This window comes from Leopardus geoffroyi, chromosome A1 (assembly GCF_018350155.1).
Source record: "Leopardus geoffroyi isolate Oge1 chromosome A1, O.geoffroyi_Oge1_pat1.0, whole genome shotgun sequence".
In the NCBI taxonomy this organism is placed as follows: Eukaryota; Metazoa; Chordata; class Mammalia; order Carnivora; family Felidae; genus Leopardus; species Leopardus geoffroyi.
The window spans coordinates 152896095-152923901 of record NC_059326.1 but is presented as its reverse complement, the minus strand read 5'-3'; the positions used below and the strand labels follow the sequence as shown (position 1 = coordinate 152923901).

General features: G+C 35.8%; 1 protein-coding gene across 1 annotated transcript in view; it reads right to left on the bottom strand.

The window, feature by feature from the left end:
* ADGRV1 (adhesion G protein-coupled receptor V1) overlaps positions 1 to 27807 on the bottom strand; it is a 568614-nt gene that overhangs the window by 440521 nt on the left and 100286 nt on the right. Inside the window, 12 exon segments of the mRNA XM_045497872.1 lie at positions 1458 to 1588; positions 7957 to 8073; positions 8076 to 8165; positions 10870 to 11681; positions 12470 to 12651; positions 13889 to 14133; positions 14775 to 14990; positions 16512 to 16727; positions 19845 to 20454; positions 23007 to 23146; positions 24514 to 24594; positions 27453 to 27582. Coding sequence (XP_045353828.1) covers positions 1458 to 1588; positions 7957 to 8073; positions 8076 to 8165; positions 10870 to 11681; positions 12470 to 12651; positions 13889 to 14133; positions 14775 to 14990; positions 16512 to 16727; positions 19845 to 20454; positions 23007 to 23146; positions 24514 to 24594; positions 27453 to 27582 — 2970 coding nt within the window.

The following is a 27807-nucleotide window of genomic DNA, read 5'->3' as shown; positions in this document are numbered from 1 at the left end:
TGCCACTGAACACAAAATATCTCTTGCTTTTATTGGCTTTATAAATTGTGCATCTAAATAAATTTTCATTTAAACAAGCAGCCTGTGGATTAAAAAATAAATAAAAACCATTGACTCATGGGGAAACCAGGCTGAAAGTAGACAGCAGCTAATTACAGAGGATCCTGAATGCTGAGCTACTGAATGTAGATCTTATCGAATACGCAATGTAGCTCTACTAAAAATGTAAGACAAAGCAATACGTTGGGGAGATTTCTATGGCAGTGGTGAATAGGAAAAAGGGGAACGATGAAAAAGGCCGTGTTGCAGGAAAAGTAGGTACGAGAAGGCCAATGCAGTACTCGAGGCAGAAAGTTATGGAACGTGGCTTAATATCAAGGGAGTGGAAATGAGGAAGAAAAAGAATGAAACGCACTATCAAACAAGAATTCATACTGAGTACAGAAAAGAGGTGAAGATGGGAGAGTTATAATTAAATGGTGCTGATTTTCTATCCAAGAAATGCTCTTATAGTTATTTTCCACCAATCACCTTCTTTCAATCTATCAGAAAGAGCTTCTAAATGGAACCTCAAAAATTCAGTGTGAACAAGACATAAAAAGATACTTAAGAGCTAAATTTGTTACTGTCTTGCATTTAAAGTTCCAAGACAGGGAGGAGTAACAGAAAAGGACAAGCACTATCCATCCTGTTCAGAATGACACGGTGGACACCAGAAGTGGGAGGGCAGGAGAGCAGCAAGAGAGCTTGGCTCAAATACAAAGTTGATATATACGATTTCCTTCAAGTAAGTCTGCCAAAGACACAGGAAAAACAAATACACTTTCTAAAATATATTTATTTATTTATTTTGAGCGAGAGAGAGAGAGAGAGAGAGAGAGAGCGCACGCGCATGTGCAGTGGAGGGGCAGAGAGAGAGAATCCCAAGCAGCGGTCAGCGTAGAGCCAGATGCAGGGCTCAATCTCATGAATCGTGAGAAGATGAACTGAGCCAAAATCAGGAGACAGAGCCTTAACTGACAGCCATCAAGGCACCCTGCCCCGGGCACTTTTTAAGTCTTAGATATTCTTCGAGTAATGTTCTTCCTCTAGGTTTCAAAGAGAACTCTCACATCAATCTCTGTTAATCCTTGTTTTACATAATAAGAGTTTTCCCATTTTCTTCAAAATATAGTAAAACCCTGGATTGTGAGTAACTTGTTTTGCAAGTGTTCCACAAGTAAACATTTCTAATAAATTTTAACTTGATAAATGAGCAATGTCTTGCAAAACGAATAGTACATGACGCTGAATGTCACATGATCATAAGTGAGCCAATGGTTCTTGAAATCCACTTTGATATATGAGTGCTTTGGATTATAAGCATGTTTCCAGGACGAATTATGCTCGCAAACCAAGGTTTTACTTACGTTGTTTTCCCTACATAACTGTGTTAAATCTTTTCTTTGTAGTAATACCTCAGGAAAGAAGAGTTGTCCGGTAGAGTTACCAAAATTGAGTTCTAGATTTTCCCCAATAATTTTCCAGTTAACAGAAACATTTCCTCGACCAGGGGGTGTTCTTACCACATGGAATTGCAAAATTTCTCCTGCAAATGAAATGTAAAGATTGATAAATGTTTAACAGAAAATAAATAGCACTTGAACCCAACAAAACCCCAATTCCAAACATGCAACTATTACAGCACCTTTTCTATGAACATTAAAAGGCTGTCCTGTTTTGAATTTTCCAGAAGCTTTATACATGCTTATTGTTTATTAACATAGGGATCCCACTTTTAAATACTTTCATTTGGTAGAACTTCAGGAAGTTCAATATGTAGAAGTTACCAAAAGCACATGCTAAAATGGGAAACACAAACTTTCATACACTCCAAAACATGCACCAGAACATAAATGTTCTGTAAATTAAAGGGGAAAAAAGTCCTATGGTCAAAACTAGTAATAACACAAGTAAATTCTTCCTTTACTTCTCAAAAGGACACAAATTCCTTACACTGATATGCAATGTGATTTTACACAATGCATGCATAAAAATGCTTGCAAATACCTGAAAATCACATTTCTTCAAATTGTAACTTACATATACCATCAATGATTTTGTTTTATAAAAAGAAATACAAAGGAAAGGTGTCAAATTTGTACATCAGCCTCTGTAACTTCACCAAAGTTACGGTCTTCCTTCCTGGATGATTGAGGTATTTTAGATACTTTCCATTCTTGGCTTTTATCCTTACATAATACTTTGTAAAATTGAAGAAAATCATGACAATCATTTCTTTTCAACTACTCAAAGAGGAAAGTAAGTTCCTAGGAAGTATTGCTGATGGCCACATTGCTTGTTGAGAACATATGCTCAATTCAAAAGTCACAGATGATGATGAACACAAAGTTAATGAACTATATCACTAAAAAAATAATTTTTAATGAAAAGATAAATGGAATGGTGTTCCAAAGACTTTAAAAGAACACGAGTTATTTAAATTTGTGGCATAGACTTATAGTTGAAATCCATGCATATTCACTGCAAGTATCACTTTTACTTAGTTATCCAATAAGCAAACACTTCTAACACTCTTTAAACAAGGAGAGGAGAAATAAGACAAAATATGTTTACATTTTCTAATATTTTTCTAATAGTTTTTAAATTACTACAATGTTTTTTTATTTCTGAAGGTATTTTCTAAGAGAAATGTTTCGTAAAATATCATGGATTAATTAACTTAAAGTTTATCTTAATTCCAGTTACTAAAAAACAAAATAAAAATTTCATGCTAAAGTTAAGCACTCATAACTAATTTTAGGGCAATTAATTTTCTGGGGAGAGTGGAAAACATAAGGCAAAAGTATCAGACTTCTAAATAAGATTTCCCAGATACTTTAATGTATACATTTTTCAGTGTTTTAATACAAGAAAAAATTAATCACCATTACATTAGTAGACTATGTCTGATAACAATTTTTTTTTTTTTTGAACGATATAGGGACTGCTAGTTAGGAATCAATTTATCTCAAGGTTAGTGAAAGAAAGCCTGTAGAATGAGCCATAACTGCCAAGATATCATTCAAAATTTATATACTTGTAGAATTCATATGAACAAAAGACAGGCACCACTATGAAATCCTAGAGTTCCTCTATTGTATACCTTCTAGAATTTCTTATAGGGCAGCTCTGTATTCAAAGAAGGGTTTATTAACTGAGAGACATAAAGAAAACCTTGGAGTAATTAAGCAGTTTCACCTACAGTGTGCTCTGGTGACACAAATAAAAAGGTTTATAGTCATGGTTTTTAAATTTTTTTTAAGTCCCAAAACTTACTAATAGTGAAAGAAGAAAATTACAGAAGTTTGATCAAGTGCTAAAAATGCATTATGAACACAAGTGGCAAGAAAACAAAATGTAGGTCAATAAAGATCCACGTTTAAGGGGAACCTATAATCATAATAATAAAATATATGACTACAAGATTGTACACGGAGATCTGTGGGAAAATATACCATTAAAAAGTGAAAATAAAAATGAAATGCTAAGGAGAGAAAAAAAGTAAAGTCCTCCTACAAATTTAATGCATGTAAAATGCTCAAAGTCTAAAAACACCCATTTGATACCACCTTTAAAAATTTAACAAGTTACCATGCAAGTAACTTGCAAGACAATACTGCAAGAAACACAGCTTGAAGCAGGATACACACACAAACACACACATATAAATAAATGGTAAAGAAAGTATTCCTTAAATACAATCATGTAAGCCCACTGTAAATCATGTGAAAAAGCATAAAGAGTGTGAAAATTTTCCTAACAAATAATCAAAATGACAGTAATGATATTGCCTCTTTAGGAAAGACTCCCAGGAACCAGATCCATTTAATATGCTTCCTGGGAAAAATTATCAGAGTTACCCTCTACCTGGATGAGGAGTCAAGAAACAGTCACAGGAAAAGGAAGACTTAGAAACAGGTGCTTAGTATTTTAAGAATAAAAGGCAAGGACAAAAGGAATGCAAAAGGAGGGCAAGTTATAATTGTCATATAAATATTTTGCTAGGTGCTATGCTACAGTGCCTTCTAGTTTTTGCCCAGAATGAAAACCTAAGCAATGCCCTTACCTACAGGAGAGTCTGATGACATTCGCAGAAGATCATTTTGATATAAAATGCAGAGTCCACCAAAAGTTGGTGATACCATAGAACTCTAAAACAGAAGATCTATCATATAGCATCTAGGCCTAGCCTAATGCAGATTAAGAAATATAAAATGTAAAATGTATTTTAACAACTTTAAGTGTTTTGTTTCGTCTACCTGTTCCCAAAACAAACCAGGAGTCTTTCTAAAAGATAATCATCAACTATACCGTGTCCAATAATAATGGAAATTAAAACAAAGGAAATGTATTTTAACAGATACATGTACACATGCTATATATATATATATGGACCATCCAAATTAACTGCCCTCTACCATAAACAGAAAATGATTTAAACTAATTACATAGGGATATGAATCATGTGCAACACAAACTGTCAATATGAACAATTGAGAAAAACGTTGAGTGTGTCTACTCTATAGCAGCTCTGTATGTTTAAAAATTGCATTTCTTGTTCAAATCTCTCCCTAAAAAAGATTCAAACTGTCTCTGAAAAAAGGCACAATTTTAAATCCATTGAATATGGCATGATGATTAGGATGCTGCTGAGTTGATGACCAAGTGACACATCTAACATGGATTTATAACTGGCACACATACAGTTTTCAACCACAGTAAAAATCAATTGCCCCCTATTTTTAAATTTGTCCATTCCATTTGAAAGAAAGTAATATTTACCATAGGGCATCTGTCCAATTGCTTTACAACAAAAAGAAGAAATAGAATTCTACAGAATTCAGTACATTGTTAAGCACGGAGGCAACTCCTCTCCACGAACTAAAAAGGTATTCCAGAGCCAGAAGTTCAGGATAGTCCACATTTTAAACCTAAACACATAAATGAAACTCCAACACTAGGCCAAAAGCAGGGTTAACACTAGTTAAGTCCACATGGCATGATTTTTTTTTCCCTGTTTAAATTTTTTTTAATGTCTATTCATTTTGAGAGAGAAACAGAGCCTAAGTGGGGGAAGGGCAGAGAGTGAGAGGGAGACACAGAATCTGAAGCAGGCTCCAGGCTCTGAGTTGTCAGCACAGAGCCCGACACAGGGCTCGAACCAACAAACTGCAAGATCATAACCTGAGCCGAAGTCAGATGTTTAACCAACTGAGTCACCCAGGTGCCTTTTACTGTTTGTGCAGCAGTTATCTTGAAGAATCACCATGAATTTCTCATTAATTCACTTTGGTAAACATATATGGTTGATACACATTTCTCTGTGCAAGCTTATGGTAACATACACACAAAATTCTAAATTCTTGAGGCTCAATATAATGTTTTTGAAAAAAGAAAATAGGGACACCTATGTGGCTCAGTCAGTTAAGCGTCCGACCTCGGCTCAGCTCAGGATCTCACAGTTTGTGAGTTCGAGCCCCGCATCGGGCTCTGTGTTGACAGCTCAGAGCCTGGAGCCTGCTTCGGATTCTGTGTCTCCGTCTCTCTCTGCCCCTCCCCTGCTCATGCTCTTTCTCTCTCTCTCTCTCAAAAATAAATAAACATTTAAAAAAAGGGAAAAAGAATTAATTTAGACTCTTGAAAAAACTTATGAATAAAGGTTTAGGAAAGCATGTAAAGGAATCGAATTCACCTCAAATTTTATTTACAAAATAAGAAAAATCTAGGGAGCCCTCATGCAAGCAGTGAAAGTAAGTCAGTGTTTTATTTCCAGTACCAAACTCATGGCTTCAGAGAAATATGATAATGCACATTTTTGACCAATAACACAAGTGGCCTACTGATTTTAATTACTAGTTCTTTTTTCTCTTTGCAAAAAAAAACCCATAAAAACATACAAATTACAAACCCACAGACAATGCTTTTGGTTATTAACAAAATGAAAATGTTTTAAAAGTTTCTAGAAGGGCTTATTTCAACTTCTAAACTTATCTTGCCACAAAGCAAGCACTTTGTGGATGGGTACTGATTTGAGGACCCTACTTGGAGGAGCACTGCCCGAAGACTTCCACGTTCTTAGATATTTGCTTCCCATCCCAAGTTGTCCTTTAAAATCCTCTACATTTACTACTGTTTCCTCCAGCCCATTTGGGAATCTAATCTCACTTGCTCCCCATGTTACTTTCTTCTTCTGATAATCAATGAAAACACACTCTTCTCTCAGTCTCTTCCCACCTCGGGGAGAGCCTTCTCTCTCTCCCAAAAGGTCTTTTTTCTTTCCCAGCACTTCAGCCTGGTGTTCCACATGGCTCCATCTTTAACACCTTGCTTTTCTTCCTCTATCCACAAAGATCTTATTAATTTTCCTCATTTCAACTATTATCTCTAAAAATCCAATTTCCACCTATAAGCTGAGATGGAGTCAGGTTCTCTGATCAATTTGCTTCTCTCACATGGACATTGGTACTCAAAGTCATTATTCTTTCAACTCATATCATGTGAAATATTTACCAAAAGTTCCTACAACGTCAAGTTATGCAGCAGATTAAATTCAAGTAAAACATGTTTTCTTCTCACAGATTTCCCTATACACTAGTAATGGACTTTGAGTTCACACAGTATTGTGTTTAAGCTCCACTATGAATAATTGTGTGCTACTTAATTTATCAGAAATTCAGTCTCCTTGTGAGAATATGAGGTGTATACTATTATACCCACTTTATAGGACTAGTGTTCAAATGAAGTATAATAACGGATGTTAAATGTCTGGCACACAGAAGAGACTCACTAAATGTTATTGCTGCTGTCATTATTATTAAGATTAACTTCTACAATGACTTTTATATTACAAATATTTTTTTGAGAGTTGATGATCTGTCTTTAGACTGCACTTACAGCAACCTGTTAGTCATTTTTATTATTGCTATGACAACATGAGATTCTAAACCACAATAAAAGGGAAGAGTGTTGAAAAACAGCTCACACACTTGTACTGGTAAGTTAAATAAACTCCCGTGTTTACAGTAAGGTAAAAGGTAATGCACACTAAAACATATGTAGTTTCCAGCACAGCAATTAACTAGCTGTATGACCTTGTCAAGTCACCTAATCTGTGTCTTAGTTTCCTCATCTGTAAAACACAAGTCCAAATACATGAGCTATATCCTTGTCATTTCTTATCTTTCTGAGGTACAGTTATTTATTCTTCTAAATACAAACTATAGGGAAGCAAGTTATAAATACCAGTTTTATCTCAAACAGGCTTATTCAAAGACAAAAGACATTGCTAAAATGTTTTAAGTAAAAATTAGCTCATATATGCAAAACCCTACCTATGATATAAAATATTAAGTGAGGATTCAAGAAAATCTTTATTTTTAAAGAAAAAATGGACACATTCTAATTTTTTTCTAGTTTGGCACTTCATTCATAAAATACATCAACACAATATAAAATACACACTGAAATATTCTCCAACTGCAAACTACTATTAGTTTTGAACAAGGAGCCAGTGTTTCACAGTTTAATATCAACAACTATCACTAAGTACATAGACACTTGCTAGGAACTATGATAAGCACTTTACATTCATTAACTCATGTAATCCTAAAAAAACTATGACGTAAGTAGTATTTCTTGTCATTTAACATACGAGAAAGTTGAGCACCCCAAGTCTGACTAACTCCCTTAAAATCACACCAGTGTGAGGAAGCAAGCTGGAATCTTCAAGGCTCCTAAGTATTTGCACAGTTCACTATAGAGCCCTCTCCCAGCTAAGTTCCATGCACCCTATATACACAGCTCTACAAAATAACGAAAGGATAAAAAAGAAACACCGGAAACTTTAAAAGAATAAACAAAAAATGACTTCCATGGAAAAGAGAATGAATGTGCTGAACAAAAAAAGGAACCCACCTTCATGGCCTATGACAGATCTCGAAGTTGTGTGAAAACTAACAATTCCCGCCACGTTGTCATTGGCCAAAATATTCACTCTAACAGTGCTGGAGCTGGGCAAAATTCTACTTCCCCTTCAGTGTACACCAAACTAACTATGATGCTTTCATCATCCTCTGGCTCGGAATCATCCAAAATGGCTAAGACGGCCGTCTTTTTGGTTTCACCTATTAAAAAAAAATTAGTACAGTAAAAACCGAAGTAACAAAATCACCAACATACAGAATTCACGAAAGTCCCAAATTACTTCCATTTTAAAAAGGTAAGGGGCACCTGGGTGGCTCAGTCGGTTAAGCGTCCAACTGTTGATTTAGGCTCAGGTCATGATTTCACCATCCATGAGACGGAGCCCCGTCTTGGGCTCTGCAATGGCAACGCGGAGGCTGCATGGGATTCTCTCTCTCCCCCTCTCTCTCTGCCCCTCCCTGCTCAAGTTCTTTCACTCTCAAACAAACATTTTTAAGAAGTTAAGTAAAAACATGTAAGTGAATATCATGAACAGTATTAGTGCCACTATAAGCAAAAGTTGTATGTTAATCTGTATATCCTTTCACATATAAAACCCTGTAAAATTTTATTAACATGGACAGATTACGGAGAAGGACATTTTGAATTATGGAAAAAAATTTTAAAGGGTAGAATTATTTCAAAGAATCACATTTTTATTCCTGGTCTTTGCCTAGAACAATGACCTAGCCAGGGAAAGGATTTCTAAAGCATGTTCTTTCAGAAACACCTCTCTCTCTAGGTGAGTGGAGTCTCATTCTCATTCTGCCATTGCTGTGAATAGTTTTCTTTAGGTAATCGGGCCAATACCTCCCTAAAAGACTAGGAACACTTAGGAAATAGCAGTCAAAGAGTGGCAAACAGAAAAGGGATGGCAAATTCTGAGTGAAAAGAACCAGCCTGAATGAGATGAGTCTTTGGATAACTAGATGACAGCATCAAATATCAGTTTCCAAGAGGTGGGGAAATGAAGGAAAAATGCAAAAGAGGAATTCAGAGGGTTGTGTAACAATGACAAGGCTCAAGCAATCTATTTTCCCATTTGCACTAGGATCCCACTAGTGTGCATGGAGCAACACTAAACACCTCTAAACATGACACGGCTTCTGCAGTTCAGCCTATTTTCCTCCACCTAATTCTTTACCACTTTCTGGAAAGAGGATGAAAGGGTGAGATGAGAAAAGGCAGGAAAAAGGAGAAAGGGGATACGAATGCATGTTCTCTCATGACCCTGTTACATTTCATCAATTCACAGTATCATGACTGCCTCAAGAGACTACAGATTATCTAAGAATCTGGGTTAGATATTAAATAGAGTCCATTTTGTGTGATGCTAAAATTATAATTCAAGGTAATACTAACTTGTATATTACTTTTTAAATTTTGGTGGGGGGGAGAATGAGTGGAGGATGGACACAGTGAGAGGGAGAGAGAGAATCTTAAGCAGGTTCCTCATCCAGTGTAGAGGTGAATGTGGGGCTCGATCTCACAACCAAGAGATCATGACAACAAAATCAAGAGTCAGACGCTTAATCCACTTAGCCATCCAGGCGCCCCAATGCTATTACTTTATATAACTTTCTCTGTAGTTACTAAAGCTGCTGGAAAATCTAACTTTAAATTTTCATCTCCAGTCATCCTCATTATGTTTTCATTATTTCCTTTGAAATAAGGAGAAATGTTACCAATTACCAACCTGTGGTCCCCACTCCACCAAGCATATCATATTCCATTATTCTCAAAATCATTTACTAGGAAATAACCGTTATAGAAATGTGATGTACTATTTTTAAAATTTCCTTTTAAATTTTAATAATTTACTTTTAAAATTTATTTTTAAAATTTACTTTTAAAATTTATCTTTAAAATTAAAACATAATGCTTATTAGATATGTCAAAAAGTATACTACATATGCATCATGATCATGACCTCCAATTACTGTTTCCAAAAACAGCATATGCAAAAAAGTTAAACAACAAAAGATGTAATCAATTGCTCTAATACATGGAATTGTGAATAATATTTATTTCCTTCATTTTTTTTGTATATTGCGAGGCTTTTTTAAGTGTCCATTTTTTCATTCAGGCAAACTCTATGCTAAAAACTATATGGAATCTATAATTGCCCAAATCAGGATTTAAACAATGATCTTAATAAAGATATCTTTCTCCCACCCAAAGATAATTATTTTAACATCTAAACATTCCAAATCTAAATATCATGATTCAATTAAACCTGAAAAAGAAAACCCATGAATCCAACCCTAATTCTAATGTGTTGGCCAAGTTACCTATAATTATATTGTTCATGAAAATTTACAACAGTTATCCCATCCAAGCCTAAGAACATTATTATAAGCTGTTCTATAACTAGGCTTAATTTAATATCAATGAAGTCATCAAAGTTCATACTGTTTATACTTACAAATTATTTTCATTGAAAATTCTCATGGGTAAGAAGTATTGATAGATAGGAAAATGAGTATTAACTGAGAAGCTTTTTAATATGTACTAGAAAATCAGGATAAATCTTCATGCCTAAATAGTATGAAATTTGGTAATTTCCCTTACAAAATTAGAACTTGCCTTAGAGTTGCCTCTTTCCTTAAAGGTACTGCTGTAACTATAAAGGAATAAGATACACACATTCCCTGAAAATCTTTTTTGAATAAACTAAAAGAGATACAAGTCACTCTACATATGCCATGTCAACTACTAACAAGCTAACTTCTTTTTTAAACCATACTGCACTTTCATATATTAGCAACAATCTACACAGTAAGAATTCTTATGAACATTTTCATAAAAATGGACTAGAATGACTTTACCAGGGGAAACCAAACCTCATTTAGAACCATCACTTACCTTCAGCAAAAGTCAGAATATCTCCAGCACCTACAAAATCTAAACCTTCAGTAGCAGTTCCACCAACAACACGCCATTCGACTGTCACCTGACCTAAGCTGCCCCCCGTCCTGAGGATCATCAGCTCCACTGTGGTTTGGGGCTGTTCCTGAACTTCGACATATAAGCCATCTTCTGAGGTATTGGGACTAATACTGTAGATCACAAACACTCCAAAGGCATCACCATTTAATGCTATGACAACTGTAGAAGTATTTGGCTGTCCTATGGTTGGTTGGTTTTCAAAACTGGCTGTGATGTTCATGAGGTGAACTTCAAGGAGAGAAATTAGAAAACTCTCATCCATCTCTGGGAAATCATCAGGAAGAATAGAAACTGTGAGATTTGCAAATTCATCACCTTCCAGCATTATGGCCCATTGCCTTGTCACAGGCTCATAGTCACTCCCAGCCACAGCCTGACCACTAAACAGAGATGCTACCCTTGTCATGTTTTTCCTGTAGGTCCAGGAGTCTGAGATGTTAACCAGTGGACTGATCCATGATGTCATCCAAAAACAGTGGGGGCCCTCAGAAGCACTGAAAAATGAAAATGCCAAGCATGCATGTTCTTTGAGACACAAAGTGGCACAGGTATACTGGGGTTCCTCCCTTGCAGAGACATTCACCCAAGTTCTCCACAGTGGGTCAGGCACCCCTTGAATTGGCGATTCATAGTAGGACAGTAAATCTTGACCTTCCTCCACCGCAAGAGCCACTACATCAATATCAGAAGTACTGTAGAACAACAACAGCCGACCAAAGTGCCCTCCGCTAAAACATGGAGTGACAATTAAAAGACAGGTTAAGCACTCAAAGCAATCTGTGGATTAATTAGAAAAGGAAAATACTGACTGGAGTTTTTACTTTTTTTAAGTGTAAAAGTAATAGTACAAATGCAACCATGTTTCTTAATTATATTTGCCATTCAACATTTTACTTTCTCATGTAAGGGAATCCTGCTGGTTTGCAATTAAACAATAGTTACTCTTAACCAAGCTATTCAAAGATAGCCAAATCATACCCATTTCAGAATTATTGAACAGAATTAGAAAATGAATTTTCATTACCAGATTTCACAGAAACAAAGTAATAACGATAATGGCATGAGTTCATTTTAAGGAAATGTAATTACTTGCCACAAATTCCTAACACCTCATTTTTCTATTTCTGAAGGAGCTCGGTGAACTGTATGCTGCCTCACACACACACATGCAGAAAACACAACCACTTCATACAGCATCTGAATATTCTTTAATTTGGAAGCTAGTTGTATTTAAGTTCTAATTCAAAAAAACCAGAGATTAAAGCAGTAACTTTCTGTGGTTAGAAAGCCCAATGATGTATAATCTATTATCCATTTCACTAAGAATAAGTATGATAAATATATTGGGTTCTTCATATTAATAGGCATAATTCAATTAACAAATTACCATAACCTAGAAAATAATTTATATTTTATAATAACCACAAAACCTAAATTATTTAATTGCACAAGAGGTCACTTCCTACCACCCACAAGCCCCATCCCCCCCACAGACAGAAGCCATTAGTTCATATACCTTCGCCTGACAGTTATGTTAGCACAGGAACTTCGCTCCAGAGGCTCTTGAACACGATAAACCGACTGAACAAAGGCTACTGTACCATAAGGATTATCATTGGCAGGAATAATAATATTTGCCACTCGATCTAACCCAATAGTACCTCCACCAGAGGCATCAGTTAGCTGCACTTGGATAACCTAAAAATACAGTGAAAATTTCCTTAACAGAATCCCAGTTCTGAAATTAAAATAACAATGATGCAGTGGGAGAGGAGGGGGAATCAAACATATAATCCATACAAAAACAAGGACAAAATATAATGTAATATGAATGGACTCAAAGAAACTCCCATTACATTTATAAACCCAACATGTAACAGAATAATCCATTATCAACTTTTAATAATAAAGCACAATTATATATAATAAACACAGGCTACTTAAATTCCTTAATATTCAGTAATATAATCTTGGGAATCAATTTTTAGATCCTTGTTTATAGTTACCATTTCAGTAATACATTTTATGTTCATTATATACATTTTTTTTTTATTTAGGGAAAATATTGCATGTATGTTTTATAAGTAATCTATTATGCTTTATTTTCCACATTATCTTAAATGGAAATTCTCTAACAAAATTTAAAACAAAAGACATCATATCATAATGCCACCTAATTTAGAGAGAAGGAAAGAGAAATGTTTTATCTGTATTAACTAATATCCAATATTTTAGAACTGAATAATGACATAATTATCACTCAAGTGAAATGTTATGGACTTCCTTTCTATAAAAATCTGACTCTATTACAGAATAAATGCCATTAAAAGTAATTTAATGAGACCTAGGCTTTAATAATACTTGAATTTCATAATATAAAATTATCTTTAGCTAATATATATTAATAATGAACCAACTTTCCCACTTAGGCTCTATTTTTATTTGCCACCTAGCTTATTTACCATGAAATATCAGGTAGATATGTCTAACGTGGTATCTGCCATATACTAAATTCTCAAAACCATTAAAGAATAAATAAAGAAGTAGAAAATCAAAATCTAAATTTAATTAACATCAACTGGCTAGCACTCAAGCTAAAAGGGAATCTAGATACAAACAAATTAACAGTTTATATGGAAAAATGTATAAATATACATGTTAAATCTATAAATATGTATATTTAATCATTCAATGAAAATGTTGAAAATACAATGTAATTGCACAAAAAACTTATAAAATGCAATATGTACAAGAACTTTTTCTAGAATATTCTTGCTTTTGTTATCTGTAAAAATCACTACCATATTTTGAAAATTCTTGTAGAAATAATTAACTTGACATTCTCTATAAATGCCACAATAAGAGCCATCTGTTCTAGTCACTATAAGACAAGGTATGATTTACAGTGTCATTCTATACTAGCCATTCCTCTCACCTCTTCGATCTCCGGAACGTCGTCAGCCAGGACCTCTAACAACAAGGTTTGAATGGTTTCCCCAGGGGCAAAGGTCACATTACCTGAGACAACTTGCAGGTCACCAGTAGCAAGCTGTCCATTAATGGTGGCGACCCACTGAACAGTAACATTGCCGAGTGTCCCAGAATTTCGAATTATTGGCAGGTTTACCTTCACTGAGTTAAACTCAGGTTCCTCTACAATAAATTTAGTAATCTGAAAACCTGAAGGGCAGAACAGAGTTCATTTCAAATACAAAGTGAAACTGAGGCAACACAGAGCTAACCATTATTACCCTATAGTTGATTCTTTTTTTCCCTTAAGCAGTCTTTCAAAATTTCCAAATTATTGTTCTCTATGATAGAAACAGAAACCACAAACTCAGGATCCCACAGGGCCAGGCATATTCACCAGTCATGAGTGAAGTGGGTCTACTAAGTTCTGTGGCTAATTGCACAGCAGAAGCCTGGATCAAAGAGGCAGCTGTTAGTTTGTACCCACAACTGATGCTATGCAGGAAAGGAGGCTCAGTGTTGTCAGATTTCCTGCTAATCATGAAAGCCCAGAAATCCAAACTTTTGTGTAAATTTCTGCAAGTTAATTTTTGAAAAAATTGTCTAAGATCCACAAAACACATCTCGAGGTCATATTGGCCTTAAAAGCCTAAAAGTTTGTCCCTTACATATTTATGCTAAGACGTTGGTTCCTTTTAATAACCACTAAGCACTGCGAGTGAGGGTGTACAGGTATCCTATGTTATCAGTAACAGCAGGTTAAAAAGAGAAACATGATCAAATTAATCCTAAGTCCCTAAAAAGAAAGAAATGTATGATCTATATCAATGAGTTAAAACTAGTTTGGTTACCAAATAATCCATAGGGGTCATCAGAGGCCTCAATGATAATGATCGCCTCTGTTAACACCCCTAGTTTGGCTCCTCCTGTTGTCTCATTCAGCAGTTGCACAAGAAAAGATTCTTCCAGTTCAGGGTAGATGTCATTAATGATGTATATTGGCACAGCTTTACTGGTTTCCCCTTCTAGCAAGACCACATCCGATGAAGCTATGCTATAATCTTCACCTATAAAAATAAATAGCAAAATGCTAAGACAATTCCCTAATATGGTAATAAACATGCCATATACTAGTGAAATATTATGATGTATCAAATTTCACGGACATACTTGTAAAGCTTTTTTAAGGACAATGACTACATATACTCTAAACAAAATGATTTTACCTCTCTTCCCATAAAAAATGGGTTTGAGATCATAAAATAATGAAAAAGACCTCCAAAAGATGTTCAAGTTTATCCTTTCCCTTTTAGTAAAATGCATACATAATTTCTTCTATTTGTCACTACAGACATAAATGTCAATACAGACAAAAGAGATGATATGGCTATGGACTCAGACAAAGATACACAGTCATCCATTACCACAAGATAACCCCTTATCTACAAAAGCAAAAGAAAATGTGTACAATACTTTTAAAACGAAAAAGAGAACTAGAATCCTGACCTCACTAGAAAGAAATTATACTGTGTACAGATACAGGCATGTCTGCATTATCAATGTTACAGCTGGAAACTATGGGCTTTCCTATAAAACTGGATTAAAAGCTGCTACTGCATACTGCTCAGGATGGCAGAAGCTTTGTTCCTGGTCAAAGCCTGGGTACGGAAAGGAGAGAGTCTTCTTATGAAGCCTAAGGGCTAATTTCCTAGAACACTGATTCATCCCCACTGTTTGTCAATATGTAAGGCCCTGTATAGACAGTCAGGTATTCCTCAGTCAGACTACCTAAGATATATGTGTGCACATGCGCACATATGCACACACACATGCATACACACACACACACACACACACACACACACACACACACCACTTAGGAACTAAGTGAGCCTTGTTTATTACCTTTTCAAGCAAATATCATATCCAAATGATTTTTTCAAAAGGTCAAGCATGTTATCCTGTCCATTCACACGCCCGTTCCTCTGAGTGCATGCTAGAAAGATTCTAACTGAATAGCTCTCTGGCAAATCTCCATCTAGATGCTGTAACCGCACCAACAAAAAAGGCAGTCCCCTAATGCTTGCATTTGGCAATGAAATCATTTTGCTTACCCAGAATAGTTAATGCAAGCCATTGCCTCTTCCACATTCTTCATAAATAAATAAACAAGCAAGATAAATGGGTTGAGAGTCAAGACTGTTGCCAAGCACTGCAATCATGTGGCTGCACATTTTATCCTGCATTCCTCAGGATCATTTACACATGAATCCCTTTCAAAAAACTAAAAAGTACACATAGAGAAAGCCTAACAATATTTTCCTTAGTTTACTTTTCGTTGGTATGTGCATATTTTGGTCATTTTAACTTTAAAATTCATATATAATTTTGCTAACATTTCTCAAGAATTCTGCAAAACTGGTGCCATAAATGCATGATAAAAGCTCTACATGTATGCCTTTAAAAAGATGCAAGAGAACTATTGTTTTCTAGTTGATTTTTCTCACTACATCTCTAAGTGGCTTTGTTAATTAAGAATATAATTTCCCTCTAAAACACTTCACTGCTCCTTGGATGTCTCTTCTCACCCGCCACTGCAGTTATTGGCACGGCTTTAAACTTCACAGAAACATCTGCGAATGCTCCTCCTGCTCTAGTCACATTGATAATGGGTCCAACGTGATTTTCTGCCACTCGAACAACTGGTGCCGAGAGCTGAAGAGTTCCAAATGCATCGTCATTGGCAATGATGATTAGATGAGCAATGGTTTCGACCTTAGGCCCAAGGCGTGGGGAATTTGGAACTGAAAGAAGAAAAGCTAATGTATCAAAATTCTACAAACTGGCCAAAAGTTACCAGGAAGCCTCAGCAGCAAGATCAGCCAAATGAGAGCTTCATTTGGTATTTTCTCTACTATGTATATCAAAAAACATTTACTGACTCTTATGTACTGGCACTCATCTAGACACTAGGGAAACAAAAATAAATTAAACAGAAAGTCCCTACTCTCTTTTAGCTTTACATTCTAGAGAGATTTTTATTATAGAATCTCTAGCAGAGGAATAGTCACCCTGCAGGAATAATTTAATAAGTATTGGAAATTTGTCAAAAGGCAAAAAATGGTTCGAGTGTGACTAATCATCACTTTGCATAATATTAAAACAGATAATGATGACACCTACAGAATTATGCTCTTCTAATTAGTTACCAGCATGCCATAAAATTTTTTTAAAAACAGCATTTCAGTTACAAAATTGAGTAGGAAAGTAATTAAGCTTCGTGCCCTCAAAGACCAGCTGCAAATCATCATTCTCTAATTAAATTACTGCCTCTCTGTGTCCCTGTCCTTGCTCACAAACCTGTTCCTCTCTGCCCCCTCTCAGTTAACACTCACTCAACTACCTTGGCCAGAAAGCAGTCAGCCTCAATGCTATCTAACACTGATTCAATCAATTGTGCTCAGTACTTTCAAGGCTTTCTTCTCACTTGCCCCTGATTTTAAACACAGGACCTTCCACAACCCTGCCTAATTTATTTTCTAGGTTCAATATCAACCAGCACCCTTGACAAAACTACATAACAAGAGACCTTTCAACACAAACGAAGCATCAACAAACTCTTACTAGCAGTAAACAATTTTCAGTTGGTATTTAAACTCTCTAACGATTGTAGTACTTGGACGTGTGTGATAATAATAAAATTTAACATTTTCTGAGAATTTAATCTAAAAACAATAACACCATTTAATTTCAGTGGTATAGGCCGAGACCATGCTAAATTGTATCACAGTTAAAATCAAAATCAAAAATAATGATTTATTGATAATGAATCAATATAATATAATTAAATTCAACTAGATTAGGCAAGAATTTGCCTGGCATTGTTTTAAGCATTTTTCTTGTATCAAGTTATTTAATCCCCACACTCTATGGGGCAGCTAACATTGTCCACATTTTACAGATGAGGAATCAGAGACACAAAGATGGGGAGGGAGTCAGATATCATGCTAGCACTTGGCGGACACATCAAGAGGCATCCTGCAAGGGGCTGTCTAAATCTCTCATTCCCCACAGACAATTCCACATCAAACCAGGTATAAAACCTTCAATTACCCACAACTGTTCATTCTGTGCTGTGCTCTTACCCACGTGCTGATCACCTCTTGTCTTACTGCTCTCCTCAAAATTAATGAGTATACGCAGAGCACAGCAAGAGAGACCCTGCTGGGTCCTACGCTGATTTTGTCTATTAAAATTTAGTCATTATCACACAGATTTGCATTTAATTGTTCTTTAATTATTTCACATCGTATCTTACACCTATTGTGAGTTGCCCCAAGTACGCTGTCTGGTTCCAGGAACATATCAAACATAAAACACATAGTGATTGTTTCTCCCATCCTACAGCACATTGATATTCTGCATATACCATGCTATTAACAATAATTGTTCATACCTACTGAATGCTTACCAGGTGCCAGACACTGTATTCATTTTCACATATATGATTGTATTTAAGTCCCATGTTATTTCTGTACAATAGGTAAGGAAACTGGGGGCCACAAAAAGATTATGCCCAATAGTTCATTACTGTACATTGGAATATAAGTTCTCTTAACACCAACGCCCAAAGCCCTAGCTACCACTGTATGTGATACTCCCTTCCAGGTTTATTTCTATCTTATTCAATAAACTGTGAGTTCCTTGAAAACAAGGCATTTTTTAAATTCTTAATTAATAAGATTAATCACTGGGTTGTATTACAAATTTTAATCTTAAATCTTGTTAAGAAAAAAAGGGGAGGGGGTATTGTGTGAGAATTTTAACCTTGACTGTAATCTGAACATTTGTGAGCAGTTGTCCTATAAAGTAAATTTCCTTCTATAATCCTGGACTACAATTACTTACATTGTGGACAAGAATGCTGCTCACTATATAGTATATCCATCTAGGTATTACAGTAAGGTGAAGAAATTTATTTATGAGAAAACTTAATTTATATGGCAAAACACAGTCAACATGTAGCTCTTGGAATATTACTTTTGGAATACGTAATTCCAGCTTCCTTAAGAAGGTTTTATTTGTTTTCTTATAAATATTGCTGTAAAACTGATGTTAAATTAATATCAAATTAATGTCACTAATCTTCCTTGTTCCCTTATTCCAGGAATTCTAGATTTTTCTCTTTATTTAAAAACACGTTTCTAAAAGTTACATGGCCGCTTAGAGAGATATTAACACAGTAACCGCTTTCAGCTCGGCAAGCATCAGGCATGCTCTCTACCAGTAGCCACCAGACTCTCTACAAAGCCACTGAGCCACAACCCCAAGGGGAGTGGCTGCTACTTTTCAAAAGAAGTTGCTGCACCAGATCCTCTGCCCAACGTGCGTCACTCCTCATTCTTATCCCCAACTAGTGCTTTCTTCTCAACTCTCAGTGACTCACAAATTTACAGGATTTCTTACTGCTACACAATCCTGTCCCCCTCCCCTCATGCAGTTGCTGGATCTACATACTCATCACCAAAGAGGCTACATGAGTTAGGGAATCTTCCAGAGTGGATCAAAGTGAGGGAGGCTCAGGATCTTACTTACTACCAGGACTGTCCCTGAAATCCCCTGATTAATTCTAGAATGATTTTGAAGCTGTAATACATAATACAATAGTACTAAAGGTCACTCGCACGGGATTACATAGAAGCTTTTAAAAATTTAGTCTGGGAACATTAGAGACCTGTAGAACATGACTTCTTGTTTTCAAGTGTCCCACTTCCATTTGCCTTATAGATCAACTTTTGTATGATGATGCTTTCAGAGTCAGAGTTTACTATTTTTAGAGAATTTTCTGCTATACCCAATTCTTATTATTTTAGGATTCTTACCTCAATAATAATAATAAAAACACACTAGTGGTTACTTACTTGGGCGATTCTGTACTTTCTCTATTAAAGTAGAGTTGAGGAGTTCAACAAACACAGACTCCGACCTTTCTGGTTCATCGTCATCCAAAACTGAAATAGTTATGGTTGCCTCACTCTGATTGGCTCTGAAAAGAGCAAATCCAGAAGCTGGCATATAGTCTCTTCCTTGAGTTGCTCTGGCTATACTGGGTGGAAAATAAGGTGGTTTTTCCATATCATCCAGTGTTGCATATGTGACTATGACTTTTCCCATGAGGCCTTTTAACCTTATCACTGATAGTGTGATATTCTGGGTTGCTTCTTCAACTTTGATAGGCCTATTTTTCTCGGAAAAGATGAAGACCCCACAAGGATCATCACTAGCCAAAACTGTTAATGTGGCATTAGTGTGAACTCCCAAAGAGCCACTGGACACACTGATGATTGACACAGAGAAGGCCTTATCCAGTTCTGGATCTTCATCCGGAAGTATTTCCACTGTGATGTTGACACTCTTCTGCCCAATCTCAAATGTGACATTGCCAGAGGTGAAGGCAAGATCGCCATCAGGATCAGAGTCTATGCTCCAAAGCAAAGTCACTTGAGACAGAGCTCCATGGTTTCTCAGAATCTAGAAGATATTTAATGGTAAAATGTATTAAAAGAGGGATTAAAGTCATTGATTTAGAGGTTTTTAAATATAGAATGATAGCAGTATATTCAATTTTTATTTTATTCTTTATAAGTTGTTATCAATAATATAAGATTCTAGGGGCACCTGGGTGGCTCAGGTGGTTAAGTGTCCGACTTCAGCTCAGTTCATGATCTCCCAGCTTGTGGGTTTCAGCTCCACGTTGAGCTCTGTGCTCACAGCTCAGAGCCTGGAGCCTGCTTCGGCTTGTGTGTCTCTCCCTCTCTCTCCCCCTCCCCCTGCTCATTCTCTGTCCAAAAAATAAATAAACATTAAAAAAAAAGAGACTATAAGATTCTTGATGGCAGGGAAGAAGTACTACCCATCTTTGAAGACCCTCAGAGAGTCAACTTAAAAAGTGATGTTGCATTGGGGCGCCTGGGTGGCGCAGTCGGTTAAGCGTCCGACTTCGGCCAGGTCACGATCTCGCGGTCCGTGAGTTCGAGCCCCGCGTCGGGCTCTGGGCTGATGGCTCAGAGCCTGGAGCCTGTTTCCGATTCTGTGTCTCCCTCTCTCTCTGCCCCTCCCCCGTTCATGCTCTGTCTCTCTCTGTCCCAAAAATAAATAAACGTTGAAAAAAAAAAAAATTAAAAAAAAAAAAAAAAGTGATGTTGCATGAAGCTACAAATTGACTGAATATTTTTAGCTTCTAACTAAACTACCTACAGCTGTATCTTTTCTGCAATATTAGTAATGAAGCAAATGTAATTAATAATTTATTATATATGTATATATTTTTTACAGTTTATTTATTTATTTTGAGAGAGACAGAGAGAGCACAAGCAGGGGAGGAGCAGAGAGAGAGGGAGAATCCCAAGCAGCTTCCATACCACCAGTGCAGAGTTCAATGCGGGGCTCAAACCCACAAAATGTGAAAACATGACCTGAGCTGAAATCAAGAGTCAAATGCCCAACCAACTGAGCCACCCAGGTGCCCCTATAATTTATTATATTTAAATACATTCATGAATATTTTTGTTTTTACTGCAAGATGGTATACCCTTCATTGTAAGGAATAATGAATGATATTTTCTGAAAAGTTAGACAAAAACTCATTTCAGAAAACAAATTATTTCCTTTTATCTTCAATGTAATATGGAAAACTCACCAAAAAAAGTATTTCACCCAAGGTTTGATAAAATATATTTAAGAAGAAATGCTTTTGCCAGTAACATGTTAAGAAGAGTAAAAAGAGGTTTAAAATTACTCCAAGTCCCAAATAATAATTTTTATTTATACTTAAATCTGAATGTTAATCAGAGTAACATTCAAGACAACAATTTTATAAAACTTGATCCCTTTTCTTTTTTTCTTTTTTGAATAGTTATCCTTTCTAATATTGAATATCTGCCACAAGAGTGCTAAGGGATGTATTTTGAGTGATCTTTCTTCATTATTTACATAAAATTTGAGGAAGGTGAGCAAGCTTCTAGCTCATGCCAGTTGCTTAACAATAGAATTCTGCTTAATTCCTAACTGGAACAAAGCAGTGTAGGAAGTACACCTACACACACACACACACACACACCTACACACACACACACACACACACACACACACACACACACACTACAGAGAGTTTTCATTATTAGTGCTGTTCATAAATGTTTTGGATTTTCTTTCTCTTTGGGAGAGAGATGAGATAGGATTGCATCTTTCTACCCGTTAACATTAGGCACTGCCATGTAATTTGCTTTGACCACAAAAGTGTAAATGGAAATGTTATGAATCACAAGAAACTATAAGAGCCAGTATGAGGTTCTCTACATCCACATTCCAACCCCTCCCTACAACCCTCCCACCCCACCAACCACCATGAAGACAGAAGGACTCACTGAGCTGTTCCCTCTGTATCCTTGATCCTTCAATGACTGACAACTGCTAAGTTAAGTTGCAGATATACCATGAGTGGAAAAACAAATCTTTGTTATATTAAGCCACTGAGCTTTAGGAGACATTTGCTACCACAGCCTAAGCGAATTAGTACAACATCTATATAAAATATCACTTGTATAGCTCCACTATATTCCTTAAAGAGTTATGATTCCTCAGAATCACAAGATAAATTTATATGCAAAACTACATAAAAAGACAAATCTTTATTCAAATCCCTATTCAATGATCAATTTGTATTGTATGTACCACTAGGCTCATTCCCCTCTACCTAAAAAGGAAAAAAAAAATAACATAAAGGACACCTTCATAATACAATAAAACAGTTCTAAAAGAAGACAAAGTGGGGGTGCGTAGGTGGCTCAGTCGGTTGAGCATCTGACTCTTGGTTTTGGCTCAGGTCACGATCTCATGGTTCATGGGTTCGAGCCCTGGGTTGGGCTCTGCTCTGGCAAGGAGGAGCCTGCCTGGCATTCTCTCTCTCCCCCTCTCCACTCCTGCCCTGCTCACACACTCTCTCTCTCTCAAATAAGTACACTTCGGGAAAAAAATAAAAGTAGGCAAAATGTCTAAGGCTGCAGGGAAAAAAATGTACTCACATTTAATGTAACAGTGCTGTACCCATCTTCTGGTTCAGTTCCACTGACAAAGAGTGACTCAGGGCTAAATTCAAATACACCATGAGCATGGTCAGAGGCTGCAATTGTCACTAGAATTTGTGAAGCCACTCCTAGACTGGCTGCATGAATAAGTTCCAACAAATAGCAAGAAAATGTTAATAAGTAATTTGCAAACCAAAAGAAAAGCTAAGGAACAACTTTTTGAAAAGAGTTGTTCCATTCATTGAGTACGTTCTAATTTGTTTTAGAAAGAAAGGCAGACACAAATGGTTGCCACACATATTCATGCTTTTATGACCTTTCTCTATTTTGGCACCAACGTGATATACAAGTGCTGTATAAGCACTTGGAGATGAATAAGGAAAACTTGTTTTTCTTTTTCTCCCCTATGAAAGAGAACATTCTTCCACACGGAGTATATGAGGAAAGTCTCCCACAACCTTTGCTGACCTCAGAAGAACATGAGCCAAATGACTTTTGCCTTTATGAAAGAGTTTCCCTATGATTTTTGTCAATCTGGCTAAACAGATTCTTGAGGCCTATTTTTTCAACATATTATAATACTACAGATCTACCTCTCTTGGCCCCAAATATTCTAATCTTGTAACTAAAGAGGTGCCAATATCTAAAGAAGTACTGAATTATTTCCTAAGAAGTATGTTCAACTTTTATGTTGTATTAATATATGCAGATGAGAAAAAATGAGGAATTCCAAAAGTAACAGAGTAATGAAATACAGTGGCTCCATGAGGCATTGATGGAAGTTAGGAATGAGAGGGGTAGGAACATGAGTTCTGACCCTAAAATATAAAACCTGAAATTGTGAAAAGGAACATCTGAAGATTAGAAAGAGTTCTCCCTCAAGAAATAAGTATTCTATTTGTTTTCTCCCAATACAAAAAAAAAAAAATGTCTGAGGTAAAAACCTGAATCATGCTGGCATATGAATCTACTTCAAATGCATTCTCTTTTCAGTATATCCTCCCAATGATTGGCAACTAATTCTCCCCATTTATTGCCTCCTTGATTTCTTTTTCCCATATATTTTGATTAAATGCTACATACAAAGACTGCTGATTCTTTTTGCAAATAAACATGATACATTTAACACGAAAATATAAATGTTCTATTTATCTCTCTTTAAGTATTCAAAGCTATGTAAAAGATTTTCAAAAATCATTTTATAAATGATATTCAAGCAAAATTTCTATTGCAAGCAGAATCAGGAAACCGACTGTATTGGGTTCATATAAAGAAAAGTCTGGGCTTTGGAGGCAGGCAAGGATTTGATTCTGGCTTGATCACTTGCCTAGCTAGGTAACTGTAACACAGAGCAAATAATACTTCAAAAAGTTGCTGTTAAGGTTAATGAGAAAACATGTAAAGGACCTGCACATAGTAGGCATAAATAATTGGTTAGTATTGTTGTCTCTACAAAGTTAAAATAAAATGTAGACTAGTACAGGACCTTGGAACAGCTGCTTACCATGTTTGTGAATAGTTGGAAGGAAGAATTCCATGTCCCCGTCACCACTACCACTGCCATCAACCCTAAAGAATTCAGTCACTTCACAAGGAGACACAGAGACACACACACCCACACAATACACATTGACACAGTGAGAAAATGGAGAGCTCTTAAAACATATCCAGAAAAGAGGAAAATGTAGTAATATTCACCCAATGACATGCATTCTTCCATAGAAAATAAATTATTTTAAGTGGTAAAAGTATAATACTAGTCAAGCTACCAATTTATTAAAAATTCGTCCAGAGCTTTAGGAAATATTCCATGTCAATAAGTTGTAAATTGGTATTTCTCATTTCTGCCAACTTGACCAGTTTTCTTTTTAAATCACTTACTTAAAGCAATGTATATTGTTTTTAACATTTTAAATATTTTTAAAATATTTGTGGTTGTGTATGACCACAGTCAGGCCTATACGACTATGACAGAGTCACCTTACCATTCACAAGAATCAAACTCAAAATTAGGGAAATGCGCCCAACGTTTTCCTCCAGCCATACGTTCAAATTCCCACTTTATTTTCCATCCTCAGACTTGAGCACCCTTTTGCCACTGACATGGTAGAAAGAAGCCTCGGCAAGTGGTGTAAAACAGTCTACTTCACACCTGGCTGTGAGAGATACCCACTGGAAAACCTTCAGCAAGTCATTAAACCTCTTGGTATCTCAGTTTTCTCACCTATAAAATGTGCTGCTTTGTACAGAACTGTTGTAAAAACCAAACAAATAATGTAAAGAATAAAGTACTTCAGCAATATGTAAAGACTATGATAAAGAGAAAGTAGCATTACCTTCACTTCCAATACATCTTATACTCCCCTCATTAATTTATCAAATGTTTACAAACAAAGAAGAAAGGAAGGGTAGTAATGGTAGCAGTAGAAAAGAAGAGGAGTAAGAGAAGAAAGTCCACATCCATACCTATATGCCTGACTGACATGCTATTTTTTTTTTTGACATGCTATTTTAAAATCTGCCCTGCTCTTCTGTTCTTCCCCTCAACAGGAATGGGATACACTAGACATGAGAATTTACAACATCACACATCTGAAATCACCTTAGAGACTGAAGAGACAAAATGAATTTTAGGGAATATCCAGTGCATCCCCTATATTACCTACACATCATGAGAGATGGTGAAGTTCAACACCAATGTACCTTGAATAACATAAAATATCTATGTGGGTGGCTATCAAAAGAATTTAACTCCCCACAATACTGCACTTCTTAGGCAGTCCCTAGTTATGACTCAGGGAATAGAAGCTGGTACCTAGATCCCTTTACCTCCAATCCCAACTCACTGAGGGGAAAATGAAGACTGTCTGCCACTATTGCTTACTAAGAGAATGCAAGACTGGTTTTCAAATGAGTACCCATGCCCAATTAACATGTAACAGAACAGTGCATATTCTAAACATATGGGGAGAAGTTTCTACATAAAATCACTATGGTGACAAATATTACTTCTGAAGATATTTAATGTTATTTACTAATCAATAATGATCACTAACATTTTCTCTATTAAATACATACTATTAGCTACAAGTGATACAAAGAACAACTTTCCACCTGTTTTATAGTGACCTCTAATTAATGAAATCCTGTCATGAAAATAATGATTCAGACATGCGAGTAATTGTCTCTGGAGGACAAACAAGGCTGGCATTTTTACATGTCGCTCTCCAAAAAGAGCCATTCAGCATATTTATACTGTTCTATGCAGTCAACCAACCTGTGGCACTATTTAGTCCCTTTCCTGGCTTGGCCTCCTTTGCTTTCACCTTGGGCTTTGTGAACACAGGGAAAGGAAATGTGGGGAAATTCTGCATACTTACTCCAAAGTCTCATTACACAGTAAAAGACAATTTTAATATTTCTATTTTACTCAATCTCTCCCTTTGGATGGCTTATACAGTATTGTAACTTTCTTCACTAAAACATGAAGATAATAACAAGATGATAATACAAGGTTTTGTAACGGAAGAAAATGTCCTGCTGATTCCATACCAACTCTCAATTTCTTACATTTATAAAGGGAATATGATGCACATCATATATATTCTATAACACCCCAAGCAGTACCTGAATATCAAATACATTAACACTTCTGCAAAGAAATCTATATAAATAGTTCATCCAAATGGGATAAAGACTATAAATAGCCTCTCTCCAGCGCAGATGGGTTTTGCCACAAAATGAATTCTGACTCCAATAATCTATGAAAATTGGAGATTTTGAATATCATAATTGAAGACAAAGTACTGCTGATCTGTTTTATTGATAATCACCTCATAATAAATTAACTGAAAGGACTAGTTTTTACCTGGGCTACATGTGGAAATAGCTCTGAAGGAGCTACTATGAAAATCCAAAATTGGGAGAAAGGAAAGATGTGATTTTAGGGGCACCTACTACAAATGACAACTATGATTTGGTGAATGAGAACAATTATACTACTTCATGCTAAAAGCACATCTACTTTAGGAAAAGACCAATGGATAATAAAAGGGGAAAAACAATACGAACAGATGGTGTCCTTATAATAAACGTTAGAAATATTAACTCAGAATTAACCAACCTCACAGCAAAAGTCTATGTAAATAAAACTATGAGTTGAATATTGATTTCTAAAACCAATATTCTAACTTTATGTGGAAAGATGGAAATTTTCTTTTTACCAATAAAAGAAAGGGACTCTCCATCAGAAACTGTCTACCATACAATTATTAGTATATTAGTAATTATTAATCTTCAGGGTGCTCTTTCCAAAAACTAGTAATTCACTCATTTAAAAAAAATGTTACATTGATTCAAAGAATTGCATTTCCTTAATAGAATCTACTATCATCAAGGTGAATGGACAAGCAAATATATGACACTTTTGAGTCACCAGCTTACCTCCTCCCTCCAAGTTCAATAACTCAACTTTAAAAGATTTTTCCAATTCAGGGACAGAATTATCAGTGATGTTAACAGAAATGTACTTGTATCTTTCTCCTGGTTGAAATTCTAAGGTACCAGAAACACTCTGAAATACAAACAAAACATTTATCCATTAGATTATAATTATTCTGAATATTAATGTGCACAATGAGTATCTACTATGTCCCACATTGTTGTAAATACTGAAACAGAATAACATAATAAGAATATAAACCTCAAAATCCTTAGGTGGATATGGATAGTGTTCAATACAAATTCTAAAAAAATATTCTCCACAACTAAATAAAGCAGATAGATTTTTATTTCTCTT